Source organism: Cavia porcellus, unplaced genomic scaffold, assembly GCF_034190915.1.
Source record: "Cavia porcellus strain 051 isolate PalLab524CR breed Dunkin Hartley unplaced genomic scaffold, mCavPor4.1 scaffold_10, whole genome shotgun sequence".
In the NCBI taxonomy this organism is placed as follows: domain Eukaryota; kingdom Metazoa; phylum Chordata; class Mammalia; order Rodentia; family Caviidae; genus Cavia; species Cavia porcellus.
This window is the reverse complement of record NW_026947493.1, coordinates 69,906,053-69,920,022: the sequence shown is the minus strand read 5'-3', so window position 1 is coordinate 69,920,022 and position 13,970 is coordinate 69,906,053. Positions and strand designations below refer to the sequence as shown.

General features: G+C 38.6%; 1 protein-coding gene across 2 annotated transcripts in view; it reads right to left on the bottom strand.

Moving 5' to 3' along the window:
* Cpq (carboxypeptidase Q) overlaps positions 1-13,281 on the bottom strand; it is a 360,271-nt gene extending 346,990 nt beyond the window's left edge. For both annotated transcript variants that reach the window (XM_003479901.5, XM_063257593.1), the window contains exon 1: positions 12,816-13,281. In XM_003479901.5, the coding sequence (XP_003479949.1) occupies positions 12,816-13,248 (433 nt within the window). In that variant the 5' untranslated portion in view covers positions 13,249-13,281. The remainder of the gene's footprint in view (positions 1-12,815) is intronic.
* Between the last annotated feature and the right edge of the window lie 689 nt (positions 13,282-13,970).

The following is a 13,970-nucleotide window of genomic DNA, read 5'->3' as shown; positions in this document are numbered from 1 at the left end:
AGAGGCTTCAGTCTACCATCAGCTGGCATCGCTGCTTTTAGGCCAGTGATAAGGCGGTGTTATCACAGCAGATGGGTATGATGGAGGAAAGCTTCTTACCTCATGGAAACCAAGAAGCAGGGACACAGGAAGAGAACTAGAGAGGAAGAGGCCTGGGGACCAGATATAGTCTTTAAGGCCATGTCTCTGTGATGTACTCCTTTCAAGTAGGCCCCCTCCTGCTTACATCACTTCTCAATAATGATGTCAATTTACGATCTTATCAGCAAGCTAACTCATTGACAAAGTTAGAGCCCTCCTAATCCAGGAACTTTCCAAAAGCTCATCAAGCAACCAAGACTTCAATACAAAGAGTCCTTCTGAGAGACATACTGGATTCCAATAGTAACACTGCCTTTCTTCTTTATTTACTCAAAAAATATTCATATATTATGAAAAGGCAAAATGAAATAAATTTGTGTTAGATATGGGCACTTGACATAGACATTCCAACCTCCTTCCAATCTGCCTCTCAGTTCTTCAAGGATTAAAATTGCAAAAACTTTTCTAGTATTGCATACACTAGGGTTCCATATGGAATTAAACATCTCCAATTTTATGCACTTAAATGAGATCTGGAAGGCAGCAATTAGGTAGAGACTGCTTTCGGCTATTTTCACCCTTTCAGGAGAGCCACCGCTTAATCTAGGAAAAGCAAAAAGCAATCTTGAGGGCCTGATTCTACAGAAGCATTCTTAAATTCATTCCTGAAAAGTTCAGTTTAAATTCTGCATTGTTCACCATCTCGATGATTCCGTAAACCATTTAAAATCTTATAAGATGCCTATGCCTAAGTAAACCAATTAGATTCTAATCACCACAGCTGAGCACGACCCATCCAATCAACTCTACACTGGAAGCCAAATCTAGTGCTATTCTTCCTCCCATTTCCAAAAAAGTCCCATAAAGGAAAATAATGAGGGTACACATAAATACTTCCTCATAAACCAGCTGAAGTATCAACTGCCACACAGCTCAAAATCCAAGTCTAGCTAAACTGAGATCCTAAGTTTATAAGTACAGTTAAGGGCTTTTTGCCCACCCTTCTGTAAATGATTAGACTAAATTTCCAACGTCTATATTAACTAAGCTAAGTATGTCAGTTTCTTAGGGGTTTGATACGGTAGAAAAAAGTAAATCAGTTAAATTTACTATTTTTCAGTCTCTTAACTATACTCCTCAAGTAAGAAAAGTGCTTTTAAGAAAAAATAGAGGATGGGCTATTGTATAAGGAGATAATGGGCTAGCATAAACCGTCTCAAAAGTTCTAAAATTTACCTTGACTCAAACATGAAAATCAAACATTTAAAATCCTTGCTATCTGAGATCTTATATATTAGAAAATCATTAAAGTACCACTAGAAAAATGGGCAAAAGATAAGCATAAATAATTAAGAAATAGTAAACAGACTTATGCAGATATTAATCTCACTAATGATCAAAATAATGCAAAATAAAATAACAATGAACCATCACATTTAATCCATCAAACTGAAAAAGATTAGGTACATGCAGGTAAGCATGAAGGAATTAGAAGACACATTAAGAGAACAGATATATACAATCTTTCTGAATTTGATTAAATTTGAAGAAATTTATCAAGAACCAAAATGTATTAATATTTATATGAATGCTATTTTAAATAATTAAAATATGTTTATATTGTATTATAAGTAATATATGATAATACATATTTGTTGCATTAACATCTTTAAACAATTAAAAATACAAAGATAAAAATAAATTATAATAATTACAGTAGATTGGCATTCTTTACATCTACAGGAACAGTTCCAAAATTATTTATTGCTATTATCTTACAATTTCTCAAAATATTTTGATCATTTTCCTTTGTTATTAAAACTATGAAAACATCCATTTTAAAGTCTATTCATATTTCTATAAATAAAATATTATTCTGACTTATTTTAGGAGAAAAAAGATGGAAATAATTCAGATTTCAATAATTTACATTATTATGTTAATTACTAAACTTTAAGTTAAAAGTTGTTTCTAATAATATTTATAGGTATATGGTAAAAGTAGTATATGCGAAAAAAGAACATGACATTGTGCAATATAACTCAAAATTATAAAACATACATCTACATATGGAAAAATCAGTTGAAAAATAAAAGTTATAGCAATGACCTCTCTAGAAGAAAAGGTCATACAGATTTTTATTATACTTATATTTATATTTATGTATCCTATACTGAGTAGGTATTAATTCTATATTCTTAAAAATTCTACGTATGGGGCTAGGGATTTAGATCAGTGGCATAAGCGCCTGCCTTGTAAGCGCGTGGTCTTGAGTTCGATCCCTGGTACCAATAAAAATAAAAAAATAAAAAATAAAAAAAAATTCTAGATAAATGCTGATGGTTCAACAACATCATCATTCAGTATGTAGAACAAAGTAATTTATTTAAATTACAAGGAAATACCCCCAAAGAAAGAACTATCTAAAAATATACTATCTGTCAAACATCCAGTGAAAAATTCCTGCTTGCTAAGAATGGTGCCAGGTAGTGAGGATATAAAGTGGATAGGATACAGTCCAGGCTTTAGGGGCTCTCAACATAATATAAAATGCACCATTTTTAATACACAGGATTTGGGGAAAGCTCTGTAAAGATCAGTCTGCCTAACAGATTAACACATGCTCAATGATCGGCTGAGTGGACTTGGAGGCCATACACTGTGAAGACCAAGCTACGCCTGCAGGGGAAAGGCCATAGGTTCTGTCCAAATTCCTACTTCCTGCCCCAATCTTCAGCCTCTCTCGGATTTGACTGGTGGTTTTCATTTGTTTATTTGGTCCACTCTGCAAGCTATGCTCTTCCAGGATTGACTACAGATTGTTCTTTGTGCCACCTCACTTCCAAGCCGAGGTTTTTGTCTCTTGGTCTGCTCACATGTATGCCTTTGGCAGTCTCATAAATGCCTCATGAGGCCCTCACCTTCCCACATGGAGAAATTAATACCTACTGTCATTCTCAAATCTAGAATTAGAAAGTTAAAAAATCATATGAAAAAGGAATTTGTTCTACCACATATGCCTGGAAGAACCCAGACCTTATAAATGCTAGTTTCACTAATCTCAAGTGAATTCAAAACAAAAAAAAAAAAATCACACTTCCAAACTTTAAAAAGATCTTGCACTATGACTATATCTCATTTTGTACTAGTAAGGCCTATCATGATTAAATGACTTCACCAAAGTCACATAACTAGCTACCAGCTAAGGCCAAACTGAGAAATGGTTTCCTGGGAGAGAGACTAGGAGATGGCTCTGCATAGCTCTACCTGCAACTGGAGATCCATTTATGCAGATTTTACCCTAACTCTCATGGGAATCTTCCACACTCGGACCAGCCTATTCTGCAGTCTCCTCAGAATCTAAAATAGCTCAGTTGCCAGACAACCGTTTATCTGCTTTGAACACCATGGAATAAAGAGTTGAGTGAAAACAAGTCTTGGAACACCAGAATAGATTCCAGTGAGTAAAACTGACTTCCCCGGGGTTTTGAAGGTCCCATGAGCAATCAGTAACTTGGCTTAGTTTTCAACACCAGGCAGATACCTAAGGAAGAGCAGTTCCTACTACAGAACGAGGAAAGATGATAGAAATGAAACAGGAATAGAAAAATATGCCCCCAAAAGATGCAGCCACCAATATATTCCACTATCACAGAAGAGAAACAGTAACTTTTGAAACAGATCTGTTTCAGTATATACCTAAAAGGAGGAAAGTTATAAATAAAAACAAAATTAAAATATTTGTATGTGGTATTTGAGGCAATGCAGTTTAATGAATAAAAACACAAACTAGACTTTGGTAGTGACTCTTGCCTGAACATGGTCTCTTACCAGTTGTGTAACCACAAAACCAGTCTGCAACTGTAAGAGATTATATAGTTTTTATTATATAGTCCCACTGGTTTTTCTCATCTGAAAAAAAGAAAATCCAGCCCAGTTATTTAGGGCAGTTGGGAGGGGCTTAAGAAGTAGGGATTAAGTTAATCATAAATTAGTGATTAACAGAACACCATCCAGAAACATGCTGGTTGCCAGGTTTGGGAGCTCCCTAGGGACTTTTACACCAATTTATGTAGCCCTACATAGCTGGTCATCAGATCAAAACTGATCATCCTGGGCTAGGGATTTAGCTCAGCAGCATAACTGCCTGCTTGACAAGCGCAAGGTCATGAGTTCAATCCCCAGTACCAAACAAAAACAAAAACTGGTCATCCAGTGATATTTTCAGAATGGTGAAGTGGGAAAGTTGGCTAATCATCTTCCTAACAAAATATTCAGTGGGAAAATTATTGTTTAAAAGGTCATGTAAAGCTCTCAAAATTATCCTAGGGGCATACAACAAAGCGTACAACATTCATTTAAAAAAATCTACCAAGTCTCAATAAGAACAGTGAGAGCCTGTGGCATTTGGGCCATCATTTGCTTCTCTCTCCCACTCTTAGATCCACATTATAGAATTCTATTATGGGACACTCTATTAGCAGGAAGTAGAGCCAAGAAGTTGGGGACGTGCTCTGCCCTGTTGTCTACCTTCCGTCCCAGTTCTCAGTCTAGGGCAGGTTACCAATATTTCCCGTTTCCTCAAACCCCTTCCCATGTTTTACAAGTCCTAGTCTATGCAGGCATGGACAAAAGGACTGAGATATCATTCCCCTGCTCAGCACCTCATTGGTGGAAGCCAATGACATTAAGGGTAGCCAACAAAAATACCGGGACTCTGATTGCCCCATTTCAGTGTACTCATTAATAGTGATCCATACAAGAAGCTTCAAGTTGAAAAAACCAACAGCCACCCTCCTCTTCCAGCACCAGCTAGAAGTACTCTGGGAAAAACAGGTTGCTGTGACTGCTCCTAGCTCCTGTGCAGTAGCACAGAAATTATCCAAGGGGAAAAGACAAATGATAAGGATGAGGAGCTCTAAAGTTCTTATTGTGATTGATGATTTTATTTGCAGAAGGTCATGGAAACTTTCATGGCTAATGGTGTTACTGAAAACAATGGAGAACTATTAGGATCCTGATATCTTTGTAATCATGTTAGCAACAAGCAAAGTGGCAGAGAAACCAGAAATTTAACAGAAAGAAGCAGGGAAAGAAACAATTCAGAAGCTGTGTCCTCATGGGAAATCACCAAACTAGAGTTGGGAACAATAGAGACATATCCTAGACAGTAGATATAAGAACAAGACACAGGTCAAATCTGAAAACATTTCTCTAGCTGCACACAGAACTATCAGCAAAGGGCATAAATCCCATGGCCTCAAAGGGACTTAAGTACAAACTCTGACCAAAAACTGGCTAAAAAATAAACTATTCTGACACAAGGGGAAAATATTATGAAGCCAGGCTTAAAAATAAAATCACACACACTTTAGCTGTGCAGAAGATGCTGTGCCTGCTCCAGGCTGAACTCTCTCAGTAGTGATTAGAAAGGAAACTTCAAAGGCACCGACTAACACAGAGGCAAAAACATAAACTCAGTCAGTTGCAGTAACAGATTCCAAGTTACACAAATACTTAATTGCAAAAAGTAAAAACATAGCTAATGAAACATAAAAGCACAATCTTTAACCAATAAATGGCTTATGAAGACCAAAAGAGACTCCTAGGGAAACAGGCTAAAATTTAAAAACAATAGAAAATAAAAACAATGTGAAAAAGAGACATCAGAAACTATACCATGTGGGAGAAATAGATTTCATAGAGTTAGTACAGCAAGTCAAATGGACTAACAAACAATGACCTCAAACTCCTGTGAATAACAATGGGGGCGAGGACAAAGGAGGGAGAATATTAGTATGCAGGACTTCTACATTATTTTAAAGATTCAGTGTTTCATTTAAAATTATAAAGCATGAAAAGATACAATAAAGTATGATCTATGCATAGGAGTAAAAGGGAGGCTCTAGAAACTACCTTTGGAAGGCTCCAGATACAGGACCGTGTTAGATACTTTCTCGTTCCTGGGATAAAATATTCAATACCCACAATAAAGGAGGGGTGGTTTATTTTGGCTCATAGTTTACAGAAGTTTTGGTCCATATTGGCTGACTCCAAAGAAGGGGTGCATGACAGAGGAAAAACAGTCCATTACATGGCAGCAACAAAACAGTAAACATTCTTGCTTCTTTTCCCTTTTTATTTTATCCTGACATCAAACCTGTGGTTGGTACCACCCATCTCCAAGGTGTACCTTCCCTCTTCAGTAAGTCTACCATCAAAATCCGGAACTATGCTACCCCAACCAGTGTACTAATCCAGTATCACACATCTGTGATCTAGTCACTGCCAAAAAGCCTCATGGCAGAATGCACGAGTTTTGGGGAGATGTAGGGAGCGGCACGACCGCCCCATCGCTGCCTCCCCACCTCTCTCCTATGGGCATATGATGCGTCTGCCTACATTAACCATAATCCTCTCCTGCTTATGTCACATACCCGAACGTGACGATGACCCTGTTGTATTCATCCCCATAGCCTCTTCCTGTCCCACCAGCCCGCCCTTGGCCTATAAAAGATGTGATCACTTCCTGAATAAATAAGACTTGATTGGAATCCTCATCTTGTCTCCATCTCTCTTTGTCTCCCCCCTGTTTCTATTTCATCCCTGTTCCCCCTCCAGGTACACCCCACGGATTGATCCGCGGGCCGGATCAAGTGGCGCCCAATATGGGACTCCTGGCATGGGGGAGTTAACGAAGGAGCCGTTCGAGAACGCCAGCGGGAAGTAAAAGCAAATTGAATCAAGGATCGAAGCTAGAAATGAAAGCAAACTGAATCAAGGACCGAGGTTAAAAGTGAGCAAATTGAATCAAGGACCGAGGCCTGCATGGACGACCACCTGGCGTGCCGCCCGAGTCACGGTAAGTGAATGGCAACCCCATTTCCTTTCCCAGACATGGGTCAAGCATTGAGCGAACATGAATTGTTCGTGGGAGGCCTCAGCAAGGCATAAGAGGGTTAAGGGTTAGAACAAAAGAATTGTTGCAGTATTTTCAATTTATTCATAAGGTTTACCCTTAGTTCCCCCTAGAAGGCTCTATAGATACCAAGAGGTGGAAAAGAGTAAGAGATGCTCTAAAAGATTATTTATTATAGGATTTTCGGTCTGGAAAAGGTTCCGGTGACCACCTTTGCATACTGGAATTTAATCTCTGAGCTGCTTGCCCAGTGGCATGCATACCCTCAGATTGAGGAGACGGTCACACAAGGCCCTCCGAGCTACACAGCCTTATAGTGCTCCTAAGATAGCACCTGCCTCCAGCAGGCCTTGTGGCGCTCTTAAAATGGCATTTGCCTCACTTCTGCCACAACAGGGTGGATCCCTCCCCAAAATTGCGTTTCCGGTGATGGAAACAAACATACCTCCCCAAGATGGTGCCGCACCACCGCAAGACGGCATGAGTACCACGCCACTAGCTCCACAAGTCATTAGGACCCATACGCCATTCACAGTGGCAGCTTTAAAAGAATTAAAGACAGCAGTTGCCCAATATGGCCTTACAGCTGCTTTCACTCTTGCTGTTTTAAATTCTCTGGCTGATGGCTGGCTCACACCTACAGATTGACAAAAGACAGGCCCGAGTGACTTTATCGGGTGGGGATAATCTTTTGTAAAAATCAGAATATACAAAAAATTGCAAAGAGACCGCCAGGTGCAATACACAAGCCGGCAATGGGTGGGACCTTAATATGTTAATAGTGGAGGATGCCTATGCCAAAAGACAGGCCCAAAAGCAATTTAAGGGCAATATGAGTTCCTCAGAAGCATTAAGCAGGGGCTAGAGATTTAGCTCAATAACATAAGTGAAGCACAAAGTTGTGAGTTCAGTCCCCAGGGATAGAGATTTAACTCAGTGGCACAGCTGCCTGCCTGACAAATAAAAGACTATGAGTTCAATCCCTGGCACCATTGACATTAAAACCGCTTGTCAGCAAGGTCTTGCTATGGCTGCTGCCTTGCAAGGGTTTATGGTTAAACAGTTGTTATCTCAAAAGCATAAACAAAACTGTTTTACCTGTAAAGAGACTGGTCATTTACAAAAAGACTCCAGAGATAGAGATTCCAATGTCAATTACTTTGACTCATTTATCTGATTGGAGTGATATTGGTCTAGTCTCTTAAGTTTAATTTCAGCATATGTAAGGATGGGGACAGCTGCTAAAAGGAGAATGAGAGACACTATGGTAGTTATTATTATTTTCCCCAATGTCAGATCTTAAAGACCTGAGGAGCCTTCATCATCCTGTAATGATTTGATTAGTATTATAATATGCAGTGTGTATTTAATGTGTGTAAAGATGGGCACAACTGTTTAGAGGAAATGAGAGACAATTAGATGAACAATGAAGATCTCCAGTGGACTTGCTTTAAAATCTGTATTTCTTTAAATCTTTTTTTAAACGGTTTTGTTCTGTTTTGATATGTTTGGTCTTGCCCTCTTTGAGATGGAAGGCAAGTGTGTGGGACTGATAAACATGTTACTGGGTTTTTGTTAGATCATTGGGCGGAGCTGTTGGCAGTGTCACTGTTTGGATGTCACTTTATGTGCTTTGATTTTGTGGCCTGGGTGACTATTTCTGAGATGACAGTGTGTAACTTGTTAACTGTTGATTTCTTACCGTTTATTTTTCTGTAATTCTGTATTAAGATCACTAGAAAACAAGCCAGACAGATAATAAAAAATTGCCTTTCTTGTGCCGTGCACCTCCCAGTTCCACACTTTGGGGTTAATCCTAGAGGACTTATCCCCAATGCATTATGGAAAATGGATGTCACCCACATTCCTGAGCTTGGCAATCTTAAATATGTTCATGTAACTATAGATATCTTTAGTGGTTTCATTTATACCTCTCCCCAGACTGGCAAATCTACCAAACATTATTAGCCATATGTTAACTACCTTATCAGTTATGAGATGCCCACAACAATTAAAGACTGATAATGGTCCAGACTATGCTAGTTCTGCCTTTGCTCGTTTCTGTCAACATTTTAATATTGATCATATAAAAGGCATGCCTTGTGGCCCTCAAGGTCAAGGCATAGTTAAAAGGACACATCTTTTCCTAAAACTCACTGTTGATAAAATAAAAAAGGGGGAATGGTACTCCACAAGGGGGGCACTTAAAAATATTCTATCTCATGCCTTATTCATCCTTAATTTTTTAAATTTGGATGCTTCTGGACAGTCAGCAGCCATGCATTTTTGGCATACTGAAACACAAAGCAATTTGCTTCTGTACTATGGAGAGACCCACTAACCAATATGTGGAATGGCCCCAACCCAGTCCTTATCTGGGGACGAGGCTCAGTGTGTGTTTACTCTCAACAAGACAGAGAGGCTAGATGGCTACCTGAGCACCTTGTAAAACAAATAGACAGTTCTTCAAAGACCCCATGCGACACCCAGGAATAATGCCATTTCCTGAGGCACAACCCCCTGTGCTCTTTTACAGATGACACGACTCCTCGGAGCCTTATGCTGCCTACTCAGCCCTCTCCTCAGACCGTACCACACCCATGGTGGATTTAGGCCCCTGCCAAACAGACTACAACTGCTGACAGCCATGCACAGAACCCCCTGTGACTGCAGAAGAGGCTGATCCAGCCCGCGGATCAATCCATGGGGTGTACCTGGAGGGGGAATGGGGATGAAATAGAAACAGGGGGGAGACAAAGAGAGATGGAAGCAAGTTGAAGAGTCCAATCAAGCCTCGTTTATTCAGGAAGTGGTCGCATCTTTTATGGGCCAAGGGCAGGCTGGTGGGACAGGAAGAGGCTACGGGGATGAATACAACAGGGTCATCATCACATCCGGGTATGTGACGTAAGTAGGAGAGGATTATGGTTAATATAGGCAGATGCATTATATGTCCATAGGAGAGAAGTGGGGAGGCAGCGATGGGGCAGTCATGCTGCTCCCTACAGGGAGATACAAAGCCACAAAGAGGAGGTCCAGATATAGGACATAGCAAAAAAAAGGTCTCAAAGTAACTATTATAAGCATGTTCAAGGAAGTAAAGATAATATTTAAAGTGATTCTTAAATAATTAAAGGCATAATGATAATGTCTCATCAAATGTAGATCAGTAAAGAAAAAACTGATTTTTAAAAATATTAAATAAAAACATAGAGTTGGAATATATAACTGTTGAAATGAAAAATGTACAGATGCACAAAAATAGTTTGCAGGTAATGAAACAAAGAACCAGTGAACTTGATGATAGATTGACAGAGCTGTGCAATCTCAAGAAGAGAAAGAGAAACAAATGGAGAGAAATTAATAGAGCCTCAGAGAAATGTGGGACATCATTAAACACATCAACATGTTCTTAAGTACAGTTCAGGAATAAGAGATAAAAGAGAAAAGGAAAGCAAAACATTCATAAAAACATACCTGTAAATTCCCAGATTTGAGGAGAAACATCAATCTATACACTCTAGATTTTTAAAATTCACCAAGTAAGACAAAAGCAAAGAGATCCACGATTATGCATGTCACAGTCAAAATGTGGAAAGGGAAAACTAAAGAAAAAATCTTTAAAATAATAAGGGCATAATAACTTACCATCTACAAAGGAACTCTGAAAACATTAACAACTGACTTCCCATCAGAAACTATGGAATCCAGAAGGCAATGGCAGCCTGGGCAACTTAGTGAGATCCTGTCTCATAACAAAGACAGATTAAAAACATAAAAGGGCTGAAGATGTAGCTCAGGTCAAAAGTCTGGAGCTCAATACCCAGTATGGAAGGAAAGATGGAAGGGGAGAGGAGGGAAAGAAGGGGAGAGGAGGAGAGGAGAGGGAGAAAAGGAAAGAACCAGGGAGGGTTAGCAAGTATTCGGGAAAACTGCAGTACATTGTTACTGAGAACATGAACTGGTATGTGTTCCACTTTAAAAAGTTTGTGAGACTCAATAAGTTAAATATAGAGTTATTAAATAGCAGCAATTCTACCACTTGATATATACCCAAGAGAAATGAAAACACAAAAAACCTTGCATATAAATTATTTATATCAGTATTAGAGTCAAAAAGTGAGAACGTTTCAAAAACTTGAAACAATCTAAATATCCACCAGATAATGAAAATATAAACAAAATATGGTACAGCGTGCCTCATGTGATGTACCTAATTTGTTCTATGATTTGGAAAAAATGGTCATGCTCATGTTTGTGTGGAAAAGATGGCCATAGTCATGTTTGTCACCAGATGCAGAGTTTACAAAACCAAACACAACCAAAACTTTGTCAAATGCTTTTTGCAAACCAAACTGTTTGCAAATAAAAGCATTTGTGAACCAGGGTATCACTGTAATTTCATAAAATGAAGTACTCTTCAGCAATAAAAAAGAATGAAATGCTGAAACATGCAACATGGATAAACCTAGAAAACATTATGCGACATGAAAGAAGTCACAAAAAACCATAAAGTATTCCGTTTATGTGAAATATCCGGAATAGGTAAACCCATAAGGACAGAAAGCAAGTTAGTGGTTGCTGAGATCTTAGGAGAGTATAGAGAAGGAATAAAGAGTGGTTGTGAACGGGTAGAAGTTTCTTTCTGGGGTCATGAAAATGTTCTACAATTAAACTGTGTCCTGGGAAATAGGAAGAAAATGTTCCAATGGCCAGGGGGACAGGGAAGGTGGAGGGAGAAAGAAAAGAAAGGAAAATGAAAAGAGAATAGAAGGAAAAATGGAAATAAAACTTGTAAATATGGAGGGAAAAGGAGGTTGAAGGGAGGAGGGAATTAGAGAAAAAAGAAAAATCAAGATATATTATGTACAGATACAAATTCGTTATGATGAATATGATTGTTATGTATACTTAAAGCAAACCAATAAAATTAATTTTAAAAATAAAATATAAAAAAATTACATTGCACCCTGCAACCTAAATATTCTACAATTATGTGGAACAGTTCTGTGAATACACTAAGGCCCACAAAGTTCTGCATTTTAAAGGAGTGAAAATAGAAGTACGTAACTTATCTCAATAAAGATGTTTGTAGGGACAAACTTTCTTACTTCGTCTTTCTCTTGGTGTAAGAGAAAATGAAAAGAATAGAAACTAATTTACCTATCACAGGAAATTACTCATCAATACATTCAAGATTGACAGTTCGCTGTTGACTGCTTATTTGCCCCTGATCCAGACATTTGTGTTGGTTGATAAAGCTGAGCCGGGATGCTAGTAAGTAAGGGTAGAGTTTGACCCTTGATAATTCCTCGCATTAGCAGTTTCTATAAAAATAATAAACTCAAACCAATTCAGCGTTCAGCTTCTATTCTTTATTTCACGAATTCTAAGAAAGTCTGCATATTGAGAATACTTGGAAGAAGTGTAATTTTTGAACCCTGTTTATCTATGTTTTAATTCTTTACAGAATTACACTATTTTATGCTAGATTGCAATTATTAAGTCATTTATTGGACTAATAAGTATCATGGACCAGTAGCTATAGATTCTCCATGTAATACATGACCCTTTAAAATGAGACTTTTGTTTTTGTTTTTTTTTTTGGTAAAGAACGGAATAAAGGAAAAAGAGAAAAGAAGAAAAAAGAAAAAGAATGTAAGTTTGGAGAACTCATTAAGCCAGTAGGATGGGAAATTGTTATATTTTCCTTTCTATTGCCCAATTTATAATATGAATCATGTATACTGTAACCAATTACCCACATGACATTAGTTGTACAAAGTACACAGCACACTGAGAAGACAAACAGTACCGTCTGGGGGTGTCCCGATGCTACCGCCAAGGCCCAGAATGGCCATCCTGTGAACTCTCGGAGTCAGCATCACAGCAGACTCGCTGCCCCTTTCCCAGTGGGACACCCTGACTGGTTCCAGGTGGACATTCTCCAGCCCGTCGTCCTGCAGGTTTCTGTACATGATCTGGATGGCCTTTTCAAGGTTCCTGGTGCCACTCATTCTGGGTCCAACAGTGTCAACTAAAAGTGCCAGTCGCTCATAGGACCGATTCTGGAATTTCCCATAAACAGCAAGGTCGATAATTTCTTTAGCCACATCCTTATAGCTGGCTATTTCTTCTTTTATTTCTTGAAAAGTTCGCCGAGAGCCGTCACTCTTGTATATAGTTTTCCCAGAGCCCAGAGACAGAAGGTTAACAACACCAACACATGTGAAGATAAGGAACTTCATTTTTTGTCCAAATGGTTTTCTTCCTAAAATGATCTATGTAAATAAAAAACATGTTTTAGGGGAAAGAATCTCACAGTTTATCTGCCCACAGCCTAGGGCCTGCTTCTCATAAAGCATTCCTTTTCTCTCCCAGCCACTGTTCAAACTCCCCCATCGTATTCAGATACCTTAACTCCAGACATGGACAAGTAAAGAGGCAGAAATTGGTCTTACGAGTAAGGCATCATTAAAACCACAGAAGGACCTGTCACCTAGTAAGCCTTTCTTCTAAACGATTAAAATAAGAAGAGAAGTAGGAAGGGAAGAATTAGTGGTAGCAATGAGAGGGCCGACAGGGCTCATGCGGCAGATCCCTCTAAATACACCATGATCCAATGGGCTTCCGCGCTCCCTCTGCCTGGTGTGCTCTCCCCTCTCTCCCTGTGGACCTTATCCACTGAGCCCCTTCAGAGGTCATCATTTCTTGATAATTTTTCTAATCCCCTTGCCATCAAAACTAATTCCTACTTCATCCGTGCTCCAAGAATATTTTATGCTTGTGTTCCAAAGATATTTATTGAATACCAACTATATACCAGGAACTGTACTACAGTTTTAGAAGGGTATAAGCTAATATAAAAAGCAGAGAATTAATAAAAAGACTGGATTTTGTTGTCATTTAACTGTGTGATACCCATCACCAACAGGGAAATGATGAAAATAATAATGATAATGATACATTT